The sequence below is a fragment of the Heteronotia binoei genome, chromosome 13 (assembly GCF_032191835.1).
Source record: "Heteronotia binoei isolate CCM8104 ecotype False Entrance Well chromosome 13, APGP_CSIRO_Hbin_v1, whole genome shotgun sequence".
NCBI classification, from domain to species: domain Eukaryota; kingdom Metazoa; phylum Chordata; class Lepidosauria; order Squamata; family Gekkonidae; genus Heteronotia; species Heteronotia binoei.
In genome coordinates this window covers 8,781,267-8,795,666 of record NC_083235.1, presented here as the reverse complement: position 1 = coordinate 8,795,666, position 14,400 = coordinate 8,781,267, and the positions used below count along the sequence as shown (strand labels likewise).

General features: G+C 51.2%; 1 protein-coding gene across 1 annotated transcript in view; it reads right to left on the bottom strand.

Annotated features, from left to right (window-relative positions):
- Positions 1 to 254: 254 nt before the first annotated feature.
- The window catches only part of LOC132581836 (uncharacterized), a 39,051-nt gene continuing 24,905 nt past the window's right edge, over positions 255 to 14,400 (bottom strand). Inside the window, exons 4-11 of the mRNA XM_060253252.1 lie at positions 12,077 to 12,166; positions 10,928 to 11,014; positions 9,527 to 9,607; positions 7,181 to 7,261; positions 6,034 to 6,114; positions 5,797 to 5,897; positions 4,292 to 4,344; positions 255 to 530 (exon numbers count right to left, since the gene is read on the bottom strand). Coding sequence (XP_060109235.1) covers positions 269 to 530; positions 4,292 to 4,344; positions 5,797 to 5,897; positions 6,034 to 6,114; positions 7,181 to 7,261; positions 9,527 to 9,607; positions 10,928 to 11,014; positions 12,077 to 12,166 — 836 coding nt within the window. The 3' untranslated portion in view covers positions 255 to 268. The remainder of the gene's footprint in view (positions 531 to 4,291; positions 4,345 to 5,796; positions 5,898 to 6,033; positions 6,115 to 7,180; positions 7,262 to 9,526; positions 9,608 to 10,927; positions 11,015 to 12,076; positions 12,167 to 14,400) is intronic.

Here is a 14,400-nt window from a genome sequence, read left to right as displayed (position 1 = left end):
TTTAAAAAGCCCCCCTACTTTTAACATCCTGGGTACGGCTCTGGCCATTGCCGATCCGAGTAGACGGTACTGACCACCATGGAACAACGCTCCGATTCTATATAAGGCAGCTTCCTATGTACATACATACCCCACCACCCGTTCCCCTCGACACCTTTCCGTTTTTAGGTTAGATGAACCAGAAGGCACTTGGTGACGGCCCCATATAAACATCCGGGGCTCTCGAGGCCTCCGGATTTAGACAGAAGATACGACGGAGGTTGAGGCATTACTGCCGAAGGTACTTCACAAAGGGGTTGTCGTCTGCGTTGCCCTGCAAGAAGTAATAGGTGAAGGCCAAGAAACCAGCCAACAAGACGAACAGCAAGAGTTGCGGCCAGAGGGGTAGGTAACGCTTGGTTCCTTTATCGCCGCCCAGATCCTTTTTGGGGGCCTGGAGCTCAGGACGAATCGCCCGGCGAGGTTCCACCCCCAGCGAGGACGGGCCGGACGATTTCCGATGGAAGACGGTCTGGTAGGAACCGCTGTCTCTGCAATTATTATTATTATTATTAATTTTTTATTTATTTGTATCCCGCCCTCCCCGCCTGGGCAGGCTCAGGGCGGCTAACAACATTCAATAGGACATCATATAAATACAATAATTAATTAAACACATAAAACACATTAAAATGATAAAACAGCATAATTTTTTTTAAAACAACACTAATTCAGCATATATAGTCTATAACATATATAATCTATAGTTTAATGGCAATTCCAGAGTGCAGATGTAGTTTAATTTTATTTATTTTAAAACATATCTGATGCATTGCCAGCTTCAAGAGGGGATTGGATCAACATATGGAGCAGAGGTCCATCAGTGGCTATCAGCCACAGCGTATTGTTGGAACTCTCTGTCTGGGGCAAGTGATGCTCTGCATTCTTGGTGCTTTGGAGGGGGGGGGGCAAAGTGGAAGGGCTTCTAGCTCCACGGATGGACCTCCTGATGGCACCTGGGTTTTTTGGCCACTGTATGACACAGAGTGTTGGACTGGATGGGCCACTGGCCTGATCCAACATGGCTTCTCTTATGGGAAGCCATGTTGGATCAGGCCAGCGGCCCATCCAGTCCAACACTTTGTGTCACACAGTGGCCAAAAAACCCCAAGTGCCATCAGGAGGTCCACCAGTGGGGCCAGAACTCCAGAAGCCCTCTCACTGCTCCTCCCCCACCCCGCACCAAGAATACAGAGCATCACTGCCCCAGACAGAAGATCGTAAGAGAAACCATGTTGGATCAGGCCAACGGCACATCCAGTCTAACACTGTGTCACACAGTGGCCAAAACCCAGGTGCTGGGAACTGGAAGGCCACGATGTGAGACAGGCGGATGGTGGACTCGCTAGATCAGGGATGTCAAACTCATCTGTTGTGAGGGCCGGATCTGACATAAATGAGACCTCGTTGGGCCAGGCCACATTGAGTTGGGCCGAACTCTATGAGGCCGGGCCATGCGTGTACCTATTTCAGATTAGGCAGCAGAGATATAAACTTTATAAAGGACACAGACAAACACAATTAAATTTTTTTTTTAAAAAACAAACAACTTAAACATGCTTAAAATGTTAGCACTTGTTGGTCTTAAAGGTGCTTTCTTTGTATCTCTCCCCTGGGATCCAGGGAACTGGGCAAAGGAATCTCTGGCTCTTTCCTTCCTTCCTGGGAGGGAGAAGATTCAGCCAATAGAAGGAAGAGAGGCTTGGCTCAGGAGCTCCGCTGTGCGATTAAACAAGTTCTCCTTCTCTTCCTCCCCAAGGGAGGAGCCTCAGCCAACGGAGAAAATAGAGGTTTTGCTCCTGTGCAACTGAGCAAGCCTTGCAATGCAAGCTGTGATGCAGAAGGAAGCAAGATATAGGGAGAAGGAAGCAGATGACAGCCAGTTGCTTAGGGGCCTGATAGGAAACATCCGGGGGCCTGATTCGGCCCCTGGACTGTGTGTTTGACACCCTTGCATTAGATGGACCACTCGACTCATCCACTAAGACTCTTCCGATGTCCTTATGAAGGCTTCAGCTTCTCTGCCCTGTCATTGGCCCTCCAGAGGAACTGGCTCACTGTGTGAAACAGGATGCTGAACTAGGTGGACCCTCCCTGGATTGATCCAGCAGGGCTCTTCTTACGTCCTTATGAAGGTCCCGGCCTCTTATGTCCCATTGTTGGCCCTCCAGAGGAACTGGTTGGCCACTGTGTGAGACAGGAGGCTGGACTAGATGGACCCTCCCTGGTCTGATCCAGCAGGGCTCTTCTGATGCTCTTCTCAGGGGAAGGCCTCGGCCTCTCTGCCCTGTTATTGGCCCTCCAGAGGAACTGGTTGGCCACTGTGTGAGACAGGAGGCTGGACCAGGTGGACCCTCACTGGTCTGATCCAGCAGGGCTCTTCTGATGCTCTTCTCAGGGGAAGGCCTCAGAATCTCTGCCCTGTTATTGGCCCTCCAGAGGAACTGGTTGGCCACTGTGTGAGACAGGAGGCTGGACCAGGTGGACCCTCACTGGTCTGATCCAGCAGGGCTCTTCTGATGCTCTTCTCAGGGGAAGGCCTCGGCCTCTCTGCCCTGTTATTGGCCCTCCAGAGGAACTGGTTGGCCACTGTGTGAGACAGGAGGCTGGACCAGGTGGACCCTCACTGGTCTGATCCAGCAGGGCTCTTCTGATGCTCTTCTCAGGGGAAGGCCTCGGCCTCTCTGCCCTGTTATTGGCCCTCCAGAGGAACTGGTTGGCCACTGTGTGAGACAGGAGGCTGGACCAGGTGGACCCTCACTGGTCTGATCCAGCAGGGCTCTTCTGATGCTCTTCTCAGGGGAAGGCCTCGGCCTCTCTGCCCTGTTATTGGCCCTCCAGAGGAACTGGTTGGCCACTGTGTGAGACAGGAGGCTGGACCAGGTGGACCCTCACTGGTCTGATCCAGCAGGGCTCTTCTGATGCTCTTCTCAGGGGAAGGCCTCAGAATCTCTGCCCTGTTATTGGCCCTCCAGAGGAACTGGTTGGCCACTGTGTGAGACAGGAGGCTGGACCAGGTGGACCCTCACTGGTCTGATCCAGCAGGGCTCTTCTGATGCTCTTCTCAGGGGAAGGCCTCGGCCTCTCTGCCCTGTTATTGGCCCTCCAGAGGAACTGGTTGGCCACTGTGTGAGACAGGAGGCTGGACCAGGTGGACCCTCACTGGTCTGATCCAGCAGGGCTCTTCTGATGCTCTTCTCAGGGGAAGGCCTCGGCCTCTCTGCCCTGTTATTGGCCCTCCAGAGGAACTGGTTGGCCACTGTGTGAGACAGGAGGCTGGACCAGGTGGACCCTCACTGGTCTGATCCAGGAGGGCTCTTCTGATGTTCTTCTCAGGGGAAGGCCTCGGCCTCTCTGCCCTGTTACTGGCCCTCCAGAGGAACTGGCTGGGCCACTATGTGAGACAGGAGGCTGGACTAGATGGACCCTCCCTGGTCTGATCCAGCAGGGCTCTTCTGATGTTCTTCTCAGGGGAAGGCCTCAGCCTCTCTGCCCTGTTATTGGCCCTCCAGAGGAACTGGTTGGCCACTGTGTGAGACAGGAGGCTGGACTAGATGGACTCTCACTGGTCTGACCCAGCAGGGCTCTTCTGATGTTCTTCTCAGGGGAAGGCCTCAGCCTCTCTGCCCTGTTGTTGTCCCTCCAGAGGAACTGGCTGGCCTCTGTGTGAGACAGGAAGCTGGACTAGATGGACCCTCCCTGGTCTGATCCAGCAGGGCTCTTCTGATGTTCTTCTCAGGGGAAGGCCTCGGCCTCTCTGCCCTGTCGTTGGCCCTCCAGAGGAACTGGCTGGCCACTGTGTGAGACAGGAGGCTGGACTAGATGGACCCTCCCTGGTCTGATCCAGCAGGGCTCTTCCGATGTTCTTCTCAGGGGAAGGCCTCGGCCTCTCTGCCCTGTTGTTGGCCCTCTAGAGGAACTGGTTGGCCTCTGTGTGAGACAGGATGCTGAACCAGATGGACCCTCACTGGTCTGATCTAGCAGGGCTCTTCGGATGTTCTTGTGACCAGTACATTTAAATGAGGTTTGTGCAGAAAAACATCCCAGTGCCCTGCTGGTCACCTGCCCAGCTTCCATGCTTTGGAAGGCCATCTCTGCGCTGTTTCTGTTGCACCAGAGGGAGCGAAACATTTGTGTGTTTTGGGTTTTAAGCTGGCTCCCAGCATGGGCTGTATTCAGCCTCCAAAAAACACTGCTACCAACTCCCAGGACTATCTTGTCTCCACGATACCGTGATATCTTCCCCACTCACCTCTCGGAAGTGACATCCCCCAAGCTGGAACTGTAGAGATACGGCTCTGAAATCTGAAAGGAAGAATGGGAGCTTTTCAACACAGAGAGCTCCCCCTCTATTATTTACCTATTATCATTTAATTTATTCGTATCTGGCCTTTCTCCCCAGTGGGGGCTCCCTCACAGAGAGCCAGTTTTGGTGTAGTGATGAAGTGTGTGGACTCTTATCTGGGAGAGCAGGGTTTGATTCCCCACTCCTCCACTTGCAGCTGCTGGAATGGCCTTGGGTCAGCCATAGCTCTCACAAAGGTTGTCCATGAAAGGGCAGCTTCTGTCACAGCTCTCTCAGCCCCACCCACCTCACAGGGTGTCTGTTGTTGGGGAGGAAGGGAAAAGAGATTGTGAGCTGCTCTCTGATATTCAGAGTGAAGGGCAGGATATAAAAAACAATATCTGATCCTTAGAGAGACAGTTGGGAGTAGTGGTTAATTGTGCGGACTCTTATCTGGGAGAACTGGGTTTTATTTCCCACTCCTCCACTTGCAGCTGATGGAATGGCCTAGGGTCAGCCATAGCTCTCGCACAGGTTGTCCTTGAAAGGGTAGCTTCTGGGAGAGCTCTCTCAGCCCCACCTACGACACAGGATGTCTGTTGTGGTGGGGGAAAGGTAAAGGAGATTATAGGCCCCTCTGATGCGTTGAGATTCAGAGTAAAGAGCGGGGTATAAATCCAATAACTACTACTTCTTCTTACATCACTCTCCGCTGTTTTATCCTCATGACAACCCTGTGAGGTATACTAGGCTGAGAGCGGGGGACTGCACTAAGGTCTCCCAGCGAGCTTCCATGGCGGAGTGGGGATTCAAGCTCTAGTCTCCCAGATACTAGATCCTCGGGTCTCCCAGATACACTCTTCACCGCTATGAAGAAGAAGAATAAAAGAATTGCAGATTTATACCCCACTCTTCTGCCTGAATCAGAGTGGCTTACAATCTCTCATATCTTCCTCCCCCACAACAGACACCCTGTGAGGTGGGTGGGGCTGAGAGAGCTCTGACAGAAGCTGCCCTTTCAAGGACAACTCCTGCGAGAGCTATGGCTTACCCAAGGCCATTCCAGCAGCTGCAAGTGGAGGAGTGGGGAATCAAACCAGTTTCTTCCAGATAAGAGTGCACACACTTAACCACTACACCAAACTGGCTCTCAGAAGAAGACTGCAGATTCTCTCTAAATCAGAGTCTAACATCTCCTTTCCCTTCCTTCCCCACAACAGACACAGTGTGAGGTGGGTGGGGCTGAGAGAGCTCTGACAGAAGCTGCCCTTTCAAGGACAACTCCTATGAGAGCTATGGCTGGCCCAAGGCCATTCCAGCAGGTGCAAGTGGAGGAGTGAGGAATCAAACCCGGTTCTCCCAGATAAGAGTCCACACACTTAGCCACTACACCAAACTGCCAACCTAGCTCTCTAGGCTGCTTGGCAGGGAACCCATCCCTGTGCTCCCGATGGATGCGGGGGCTCACTTACCGGCTGGCGGGCACTCACTCCCCCTAGATTGGACCTGCCGCCTATCGAAGATTCGTAACGGTAGGAAGAGGTGGGGCCTTCGGATGAGTTGACTTCCCAGTCTGAGGAGAAAGAGAGAGAGACGCTCACCAATAGTTTGTAAGGTTGAAAAAAAAGACAAGGTTGAAAAAGACCTTACTTTCCTTCCAGGGGTGCCCGAGTCTAACTGGGCCAGAGCCCCAAATTCCAGGATTTTACCTTTTGTTTTATATGTATAACGTCCTTCATGGCGAGGGAAACTGTAGTCGTGACTCAGGTAGGACTTTGTATGGCTGGGTTCTGGGGTAACACAGGGGGAAAAAGGGCTGCATTAGAAAAAGAATCCTTAACTTCCTGACAATTTAGGATGCATTCATAAAAGCAGCAGATCTCAAGCCCTTGGGGTTATTATTTTATTCGCTGAAAACATTTTTGAAAACTTTTTCTTGATCTGGGCCTCCACATTCAAAATTAAGTATTAAAAATTAGCACTCGTAAAACATACTACATAAGAACAGAAGCGAGGCCATGTTGGATCAGGCCAATGGCCCATCCAGTCCAACACTCTGTGTCACACAGTAGCCAAAAAACCCAGGCACCATCAAGAGGTCCATCAGTGGGGCAAGGACACTAGAAGTCCTCCCACTGTTGCCCCCCCAAGAGCCAAGAATACAGAGCATCACTGACCCAGACATAAGAACATAAGAGAAGCCATGTTGGATCGGGCCAATGGCCCATCCAGTGCAACACTCTGTGTTACCCAGTGGCCAACCCGCCCCCCCAAGTGCCATCAGGAGGTCCACCAGTGGGGTCAGGACACTAGAAGTCCTCTCACTGTTGCCCCCCAAGCACCAAGAATACAGAGCATCACTGCCCCAGACATAAGAACATAAGAGAAGCCATGTTGGATCTGGCCAATGGCCCATCCAGTCCAATATTCTGTGCCACATAGTGGCCAAAACACCCAGGCACCATCAGGAGGTCCATCAGTGGGGCCAGGACACTAGAAGCCCTCCCACTGTTGCCTCCCCCAAGCACCAAGAATACAGAGCATCACTGCCCCAGACAGAGAGTTCCATCTATACCCTGTAGCTAAGAGCCACTGATGGACCTGTGCTCCATATGCTTATCCAATCCCCTCTTGAAGCTGGCTATGCTTGTGGCTGCCACCACCTCCTGTGGCAGTGAATACTGTCCATTTAGCGATTATATTATTGATATGTGTTGGCCAAGTTTGGCATTCTCTCTTAATGAATGGAATACTGTTCTCCCCCAAATAAAAATACCCTGCCCTTCAATATTCAGCTGGAACGGCTTCCATCCCATAAGCCTCCTCCCATTCACCCAAAGCCCCGCTCTCCCTTACCTTCATTTCCATAGTCAGCATATTCCTCATTTCTTGCAGAGTCGTAGCTTTCCTCTAAATACGTCTTTGTGGAGCCAAGAGCTGGAAGAAGCAGAATAATTAGGGAGAATTTGCTTTGGTACTTTATTCCACCCCCCCCCCCCCCCCGAAATAACAGCTAACAACATAATGGAAGATAGATCCAAGGAGGCAGCCGTGTTGGTCTGAAGTAGGAGAACAAAACAGGAGTCGATTGCACCTTTAAGACCAACTTAAGTTTTATTCAGAACGTCAGCTTTCGTGTGCTCTCTAAGCACACTTCCTCAGACGAGGAATCCGGCGCAGTGAGCAAAGCCGTACAGAGCTGAGCAGAGCCGCACAGAGCTGGTAGGCAGTGGCCCGGAATGCAAAACGGTGCAGATTTAAGCACCAATGACAGTGAAGTAAAACCATCTGGTATGCAGTGATTGAGAATGTAAAGGTGCAAATATAAGATTCAATGACAGAACAGTAAAATTAAAAAATTGAGCAAACCTTTGATCTGAGTAGCAGGAGCATGCGAAAGCGACAAAACAGTCGTATGTCAAAATGTGAGAGTATCTGTCAAGGACTCTATTGCTATGAACCTGGGCCAAAAGGAAGGGATTACTACGTTTCCCCACCCAACTAACCCACATTTAAACATGTGACAGACATATAGTTTGTCATTAGGAGAAAAATAATGGAAGTTGACTTGTGGTGACCCTTGTAGCGTTTCCAAGGCAAGATGCGTTCAGAGACGGCTTGCCACGGCCTGCCTCTGCGTAGCAACCCTGGACCTCTTCAGGGGTCTCTCATCCAAGTACTAAACCAGGGCTGATCCCGTTTCGTGACCCAGATCAGACAAACTCAGGCTCACCTGGGCCATCCCAGTCAAGCCAAGAGACTCACGGAGGGGGTTTGCCGTTGCCTGCCTCTGCGTAGCAACCCTGGACTTCCTCGGTGGTCTCCCATCAAATTACTAATGACGGCTGGCCCTGCTTAATATCTGAGATCCGACGGGATCAAGCTAGCCTGGGGCCACTAAGGTCAGGGGAGAGAGAAACGGAGGGGGTTTGCCCTTGCCTGGCTCTGCACTGCAACCTTCGACTGGTCTCTCACCCAGGGGTGGGATTCTAGCAGGAGCTCATTTGCATATTAGGCCACACTCCCCTGATGTAGCCTATCCTCCAAGAGCTTACAGGGCTCGTCATACAGGGCCTACTGTAAGCTCCAGGAGGATTGGCTACATCAGGGGTGGGATTCTAGCAGGAGCTCCTTTGCATATTAGGCCACACTCCCCTGATGTAGCCTATCCTCCAAGAGCTTACAGGGCTCGTCATACAGGGCCTACTGTGAGCTCCAGGAGGATTGGCTACATCAGGGGTGGAATTCTAGCAGGAGCTCCTTTGCATATTAGGCCACACCATGATGTAGCCAATCCTCCAAGAGCTTACAAGGCTCTTTTTTTGAAAGCTCTTGGAAGATTGGCTGCATCAAGGGTGTGTGGTCTAATATGCAAAGGAGCACCTGCTAGAATTCCACCCCTGTTTTCACCTAAGTACTAACCAAAGCCAATCCTGTTTAGCTTCCCATATACCAGGGGTGGCCAACGGTAGCTCTCCAGATTTTTTTTTTGCCTACAACTCCCATCAGCCCCAGCCAGCATGGCCAATGGCTGGGGCTGATGGGAGTTGTAGGCAAAAAACATCTGGAGAGCTACCGTTGGCCATCCCTGCCATATACAGGTGAATTTTGTCCTTGTGATGTTCCAACATTTCCATCCCAAGCACACATCCTCCTCTAGAGCCAGTCTGGTGCAGTGGTTAAGTGTGCGGACTCTTATCTGGGAGAACCAGGTTTGATTCCCCACTCCTCCATTTGCACATGCTGGAATGGTCTTGGGTCAGCCATAGCTCTGGCAGAGGTTGTCCTTGAAAGGGTGGTTGAAAGAGCCAGTTTGGTGTAGTAGTTAAGTGTGCGGACTCTTATCTGGGAGAACCGGGTTTGATTCCCCACTCCTCCACTGGCAGCTGCTGGAATGGCCTTCGGTCAGCCACAGCTTTCACAGGAGCTGTCCTCAGAAGGGCAGCTGCTGTGAGAGCCCTCTCAGCCCCACCCACCTCACAGGGTGTCTGTTGTGGGGAAGGAAGATAAAGGAGATTGTGAGGCACTCTGAGACTCTGAAATTCGGAATGGAGGGCAGGATATAAATCCAATATCATCTTCTTCTCTTGCGCCCAAGATTCTTCCCCCCACCCCCGTCCAGCGCTTTCCAATGCCTCTAACTCGCCGCCACACCCCCCCCCCCCCCGGCTGAGCTACAGTTTCCTGAAAAGTATCCCTCACCTTCTCTGCCGTAGTTGAAATCTTCCCTGCTCCGAGGACTCACAAAGGTCTCCCGCGTGTAGCTGCGGCTACTCCTTGGCTCTGTGAGGGCACAAACACAGGGGAATGATTAGGTTTCAGTGCAGGCCGGAGATACCTTTTCCCAGGGGTCGTTTTGTAGAAAAAGAGGTGCCGGAGGTCATTAAGCACAACTCATTTGCATATGCCACATGCCCTTGACGACACAGGAAGGTGGACTAAATTCTATCAGCTCAGCATCTGCCTTAATGAGCTTCCTGAATTAGAATTGTCATCATAAAGCCTTATTCCCCGTCATGCTTTTTCAATGACTTTCTCCTCGTGAGGAAGATTTCCATCTGTCTGCTTTATTTATTTTTATTTTTTAATTTATTTCGACGATTTCTATTCTGCCCAAGGCCAGAAAGGGCTCAAGATGGCTAACAACATTATAAAAGCAGTATAAATAACAATTAAAACGTCTCTTATCAATAAAACAATACAATTTAATCCTAAACAGTTCTAGGTGGTGGCTCCGTTGGGCACATGTTATATAAGATTGACAACCTGGCACAGTAAAAAAAGGTAGTTTAATATTACGGCAAAGATGGCACCGCAGCATAGGTCAGGCCAATGGAATGGAACGCCCAACAGAGTAGGACGTTTTGGTTATTTCCCCATTTTTTTTTTTTTGTGGGGGAAAATATTAGAAAGTTTGTCAAATCTTAAGAGTCCAGTGAAATTCTCACCAGGGGTTTGAACAATGGCGCCCAGAAGCAAGTATGGCGGAGGGGAGGTAAGAAAGAAAAGAGCACAATAAAATTTAGACGGTTCCGGAGAACATAAGAGAAGCCATGTTGGATCAGGCCAGTGGCCCATCCAGTCCAACACTCTGTGTCACACAGTGGCCAAAAAACCCAGGGGCCATCAGGAGGTCCACCAGTGGGGCTAGAAGCCCTCCCACTGTGCCCTCCCCAAGCACCAAGAATACAGAGCATCACTGCCCCAGACATAAGAACATAAGAGAAGCCATGTTGGATCAGGCCAATGGCCCATCCAGTCCAACACTCTGTGTCACATAAGAACATAAGAGAAGCCACTGGATCAGGCCAGTGGCCCGTCCAGTCCAACGCTTTGTGTCACATAAGAGAAGACATGTTGGATCAGGCCAGTGGCCCATCCGGTTCAACACTTTGTGTCACATAAGAACATAAGAGAAGCCATGTTGGATCAGTCCAGTGGCCCATCCAGTCCAACACTCTGTGTCACACTGTGGCTAATAGCCACTGATGGACCTCTGCTCCATATTTTTATCCATCCCCTCTTGGACAGGAGCTCCACGCCTGTGAGCTCCTGCCCAAAATGAGGTCTGTCTTTTCCCCACGTTGGCCAGATTCTCCTCACCTGTGTGGGCCTCTGATCTTCCAGGATACTTTGTCCGCTCCGTCTCGTACTCGTAGATTTTCTTTTCATAAAGCTTCCGGGTTGTTCCTGGAGGGGCAGAATCTGTGTGTGCATGTGTGTTCAATCTAAGGTGACAGATTGTTTCTAGCCCCCCCCACCAACTCCCAATTCCTCTCAAATGCTCCGCTTCCAGCTGGGACTACCTTCAGCAATCTCCACTTTATTTATACCTCACTTTTCTACCCAGTGGGGAGCTGTAAGAACATAAGAGAAGCCATGTTGGATCAGGCCAATGGCCCATCCAGTTCAACATTCTGTGTCACACAGTGGCCAAAAAACCCAGGTGACCATCAGGAGGACACTAGAAACCCTCCCACTGTTGTCCCCCCAAGCACCAAGAATACAGAGCATCACTGCCCCAGACATAAGAACCTAAGAGAAGGCATGTTGGATCAGGCCAATAGCCCATCCAGTCCAACACTCTGCGTCACACAGTGGCCAAAAACCCCCCAGGTGCCATCAGGAGGTCCACCAGTGGGGCCAGGACACTAGAAGCCCTCCCACTATTGCCCCCGCAGGCACTAAGAATACAGAGCTTCACTGCCCCAGACAGAGAGTTCCAACAATAAGCTGTGGCTAACAGCCACTGATGGACCTCTGCTCCAGATGTTTATCCCAGGGGTGGAATTCTAGCTGGAGCTCCTTTGCATATTAGGCCATGCCCCCGATGTAGCCAATCCTCTAAGAGCTTATCAAAAAGAGCCTTGTAAGCTCTTGGGAGGATTGGCTACATCAGGGGTGTGTGGCCTAATATGCAAAGGAGCGCCTGCTAGAATCCCACGCCTGGCAGCTGCCATGTTGTGGTTGCACCCGCCACGCTGTGTCAGAATTCCAAAGGTGCCCACAGGCTCACAAGAGTTGGGGTATTCTATAAATCAGGGGGCGAAGGTGTTTCCTGACCTCCATTTCTTTACCTGTGCAACAGTAATGGGAATTATATGAATTCTAGGGAAGCTCCTAGTATCGATCAGGGAAAGCAATATTACTGCTCCAGCCCTGGTATCGTTACTTTGCTTTTGTTCCCGGCTTGAACCGCGCATCCCAAACAAAATTTGTTTCTCCCCCAAGAAAACTGTATTACGCTCATACCAACAACTGGCCCGTGAGGGATGGCGTACTTCTTCAAGCGAGCGATCAGTTCTTTATCCGTTAGCCCGCTGTACTCGTCCATGATGCAGCCTACAAAGAGGCAAAAAGAAAAAGGGTTACTGCCCGTTCTCTTCCTTCTACGATCCCCCAACCTACATAAATCAGGGTTGTCAAACTCATTTGTTATGAGGGCCGGAATTGACATAAATGAGACCTTGCTAGGCCGGGCCGTATTGGGCCGGGCCATGTGTGTACCTATTTAAGATTAGGTAGCAGAGATATGTACTTTTAAAAGGACACAGACAAACTGGAGTAAAGTTCTTTTTTTAAAAAAACCCAACAAAACCCTTAAAATAGAACACGCTTAAAACATTAGCACTTGTTGGTCTTAAAGGTGCTTTCTTTGTATTTCTCCCATGGGATCCAGAGAACTGGGCAAAGGAAACCCTGGCTCTTTCCCTCCCTCTTCAGGGGACCAGGAGGGGGAGGAGCCTCAACCAATGGTGAAAACTGAGGTTTTGCTCTGTAGCTCCTGTGCAATTGAGCAAACCTCGCAAAGCAAGCTGAGATGCAGAAGGAAGTGAAAGGGAGGGAGAAGCAAGCAGACAAGAGCCAGTTGCTCGGGGGCCTGATGGAAGCCCTTCAGGGGCCTGATTTGGACCCCGGGCCTCATGTTTGATACCCCTGACATAAATTAAGTTTTAAGACAGGGCTGACCAAACTTCCTTAATGTAAGAGCCCCACAGAATAAACACCAGATGTCTGAGAGCTGCAAGACATGAACGCCAGATGTTTGAGGGAAGGAAGGAAGGAAGGAAGGAAGGAAGGAAGGAAGGAAGGAAGGAAGGAAGGAAGGAAGGAAGGAAGGAAGGAAGGAAGGAAGGAAGGCAAATAGATGGGGGAGAAAGGAGGGAGAGAGGTGGAAATAAAGCAACTTTAACTTTAAATGCATTCTCCAAGCCACGAGCTGGATTGGCTTGGCAAAGTGATTTAAAGAGACAAATACCCGTATTTTTCGGACTATAAGGTGCTCTGGTCCATAGGACGCACCTTCCTCCTGGGCAGCGATCCACTGCCTCCGCCTCCGATCCCAGCGCTTCCCCCGTGCCTGCCTGGCTGGCTCCACCTTCTTCCAGCAAGCCAGGCAGATAGGAACAGAGGAACATGCTTTTTCCGCGCCTGCGTGCCTGGCTGGGAGACAAGCAGCAAGATTGCTCCATGCGAAGTGCTGGGGGCAGAGGGAGCGATCTCGCCCTTGTCTGCCAGCCAGGCACGCAGGCACGGAAAAAGCATGTTCCTCTGTTCCTATCTGCCTGGCTTCAGCTGCAGCTTATAGCAGGGGCTGGGATCCCAGCCCCTACTATAAGCAGCAGCTGAAGCCACGCAGATAGGAACAGAGGAAGCCTCCCCCCTCTGCAAATGCAGCACTTCGCGAAGCGCTGGGTTTGCGGAGGGGGTGTGTGATTCCTCTGTGCTTGGCTTCAGCTTCTGCTGATAGCAAGGGCTGGGATCGGAGGCTCCGATCCCAGCCCTTGCTATCAGCAGCAGCTGAAGCCAGGCAGTCAGGAAGAGAGGAAGCACCCGCCCCCTCCGCAAACCCAGCGCTTCGCAAGCGCTGGCTGTGGAGCGGGCGGCGTGCTTTCTCCCTGCCTGTTTGCATGGCTTCAGCTCTGATGCTTAAAGCAAGCGCTGGGATCGGAGGGCGGAGGGAGCGATCCTGGCGCTTGCTGTAGCGTCAGAGCTGGAGCCAGGCAGGCAGGCGCGGGAAGCGCCGGACTGAGGCAGCGGATCCCCCCCCAGGAAGGTACGTATGGTACCTTCGCTCCATAAGATGCACACACTTCCCCCCCCACTTTTTTTTGGGGGGGGGAAGTGCGTCTTATGGTGCGAAAAATACGGTACCTTCTCCAAGCTGGCCAGCAAGGCAATGGAGGCTTTGAGAGCGACACAATACGTGTGAAAGAGCCACATGTGGCTCCCGTTTGGCCACCCGTTTTAAGATGTCGGATCACCATATCAGCAGCAAGCAGAACAAATGCCTTCGAAGTCACACAGCAAGCTATCAACCAGATAGGTTGCCCGTGGCTCTCTGTAAAGATTCACGGCACTAGGGATGATCTCACCATAGCAAAATGTGCAAAATCCAGGCAGGCTCTCACCAACCCAGCTACAAAGGGGACAACCGTCGCAGAGTCTCAGACCAGAACTTAAGACAAGAGGAGCATGACATGGGTGGGAATTAACAACGAAGGGGACCATTGTCCAATGCTTGAGACAGAAGTCCAAAATTGCCTTACTGGGAGATGTTTTGCTTGTTGCTAACT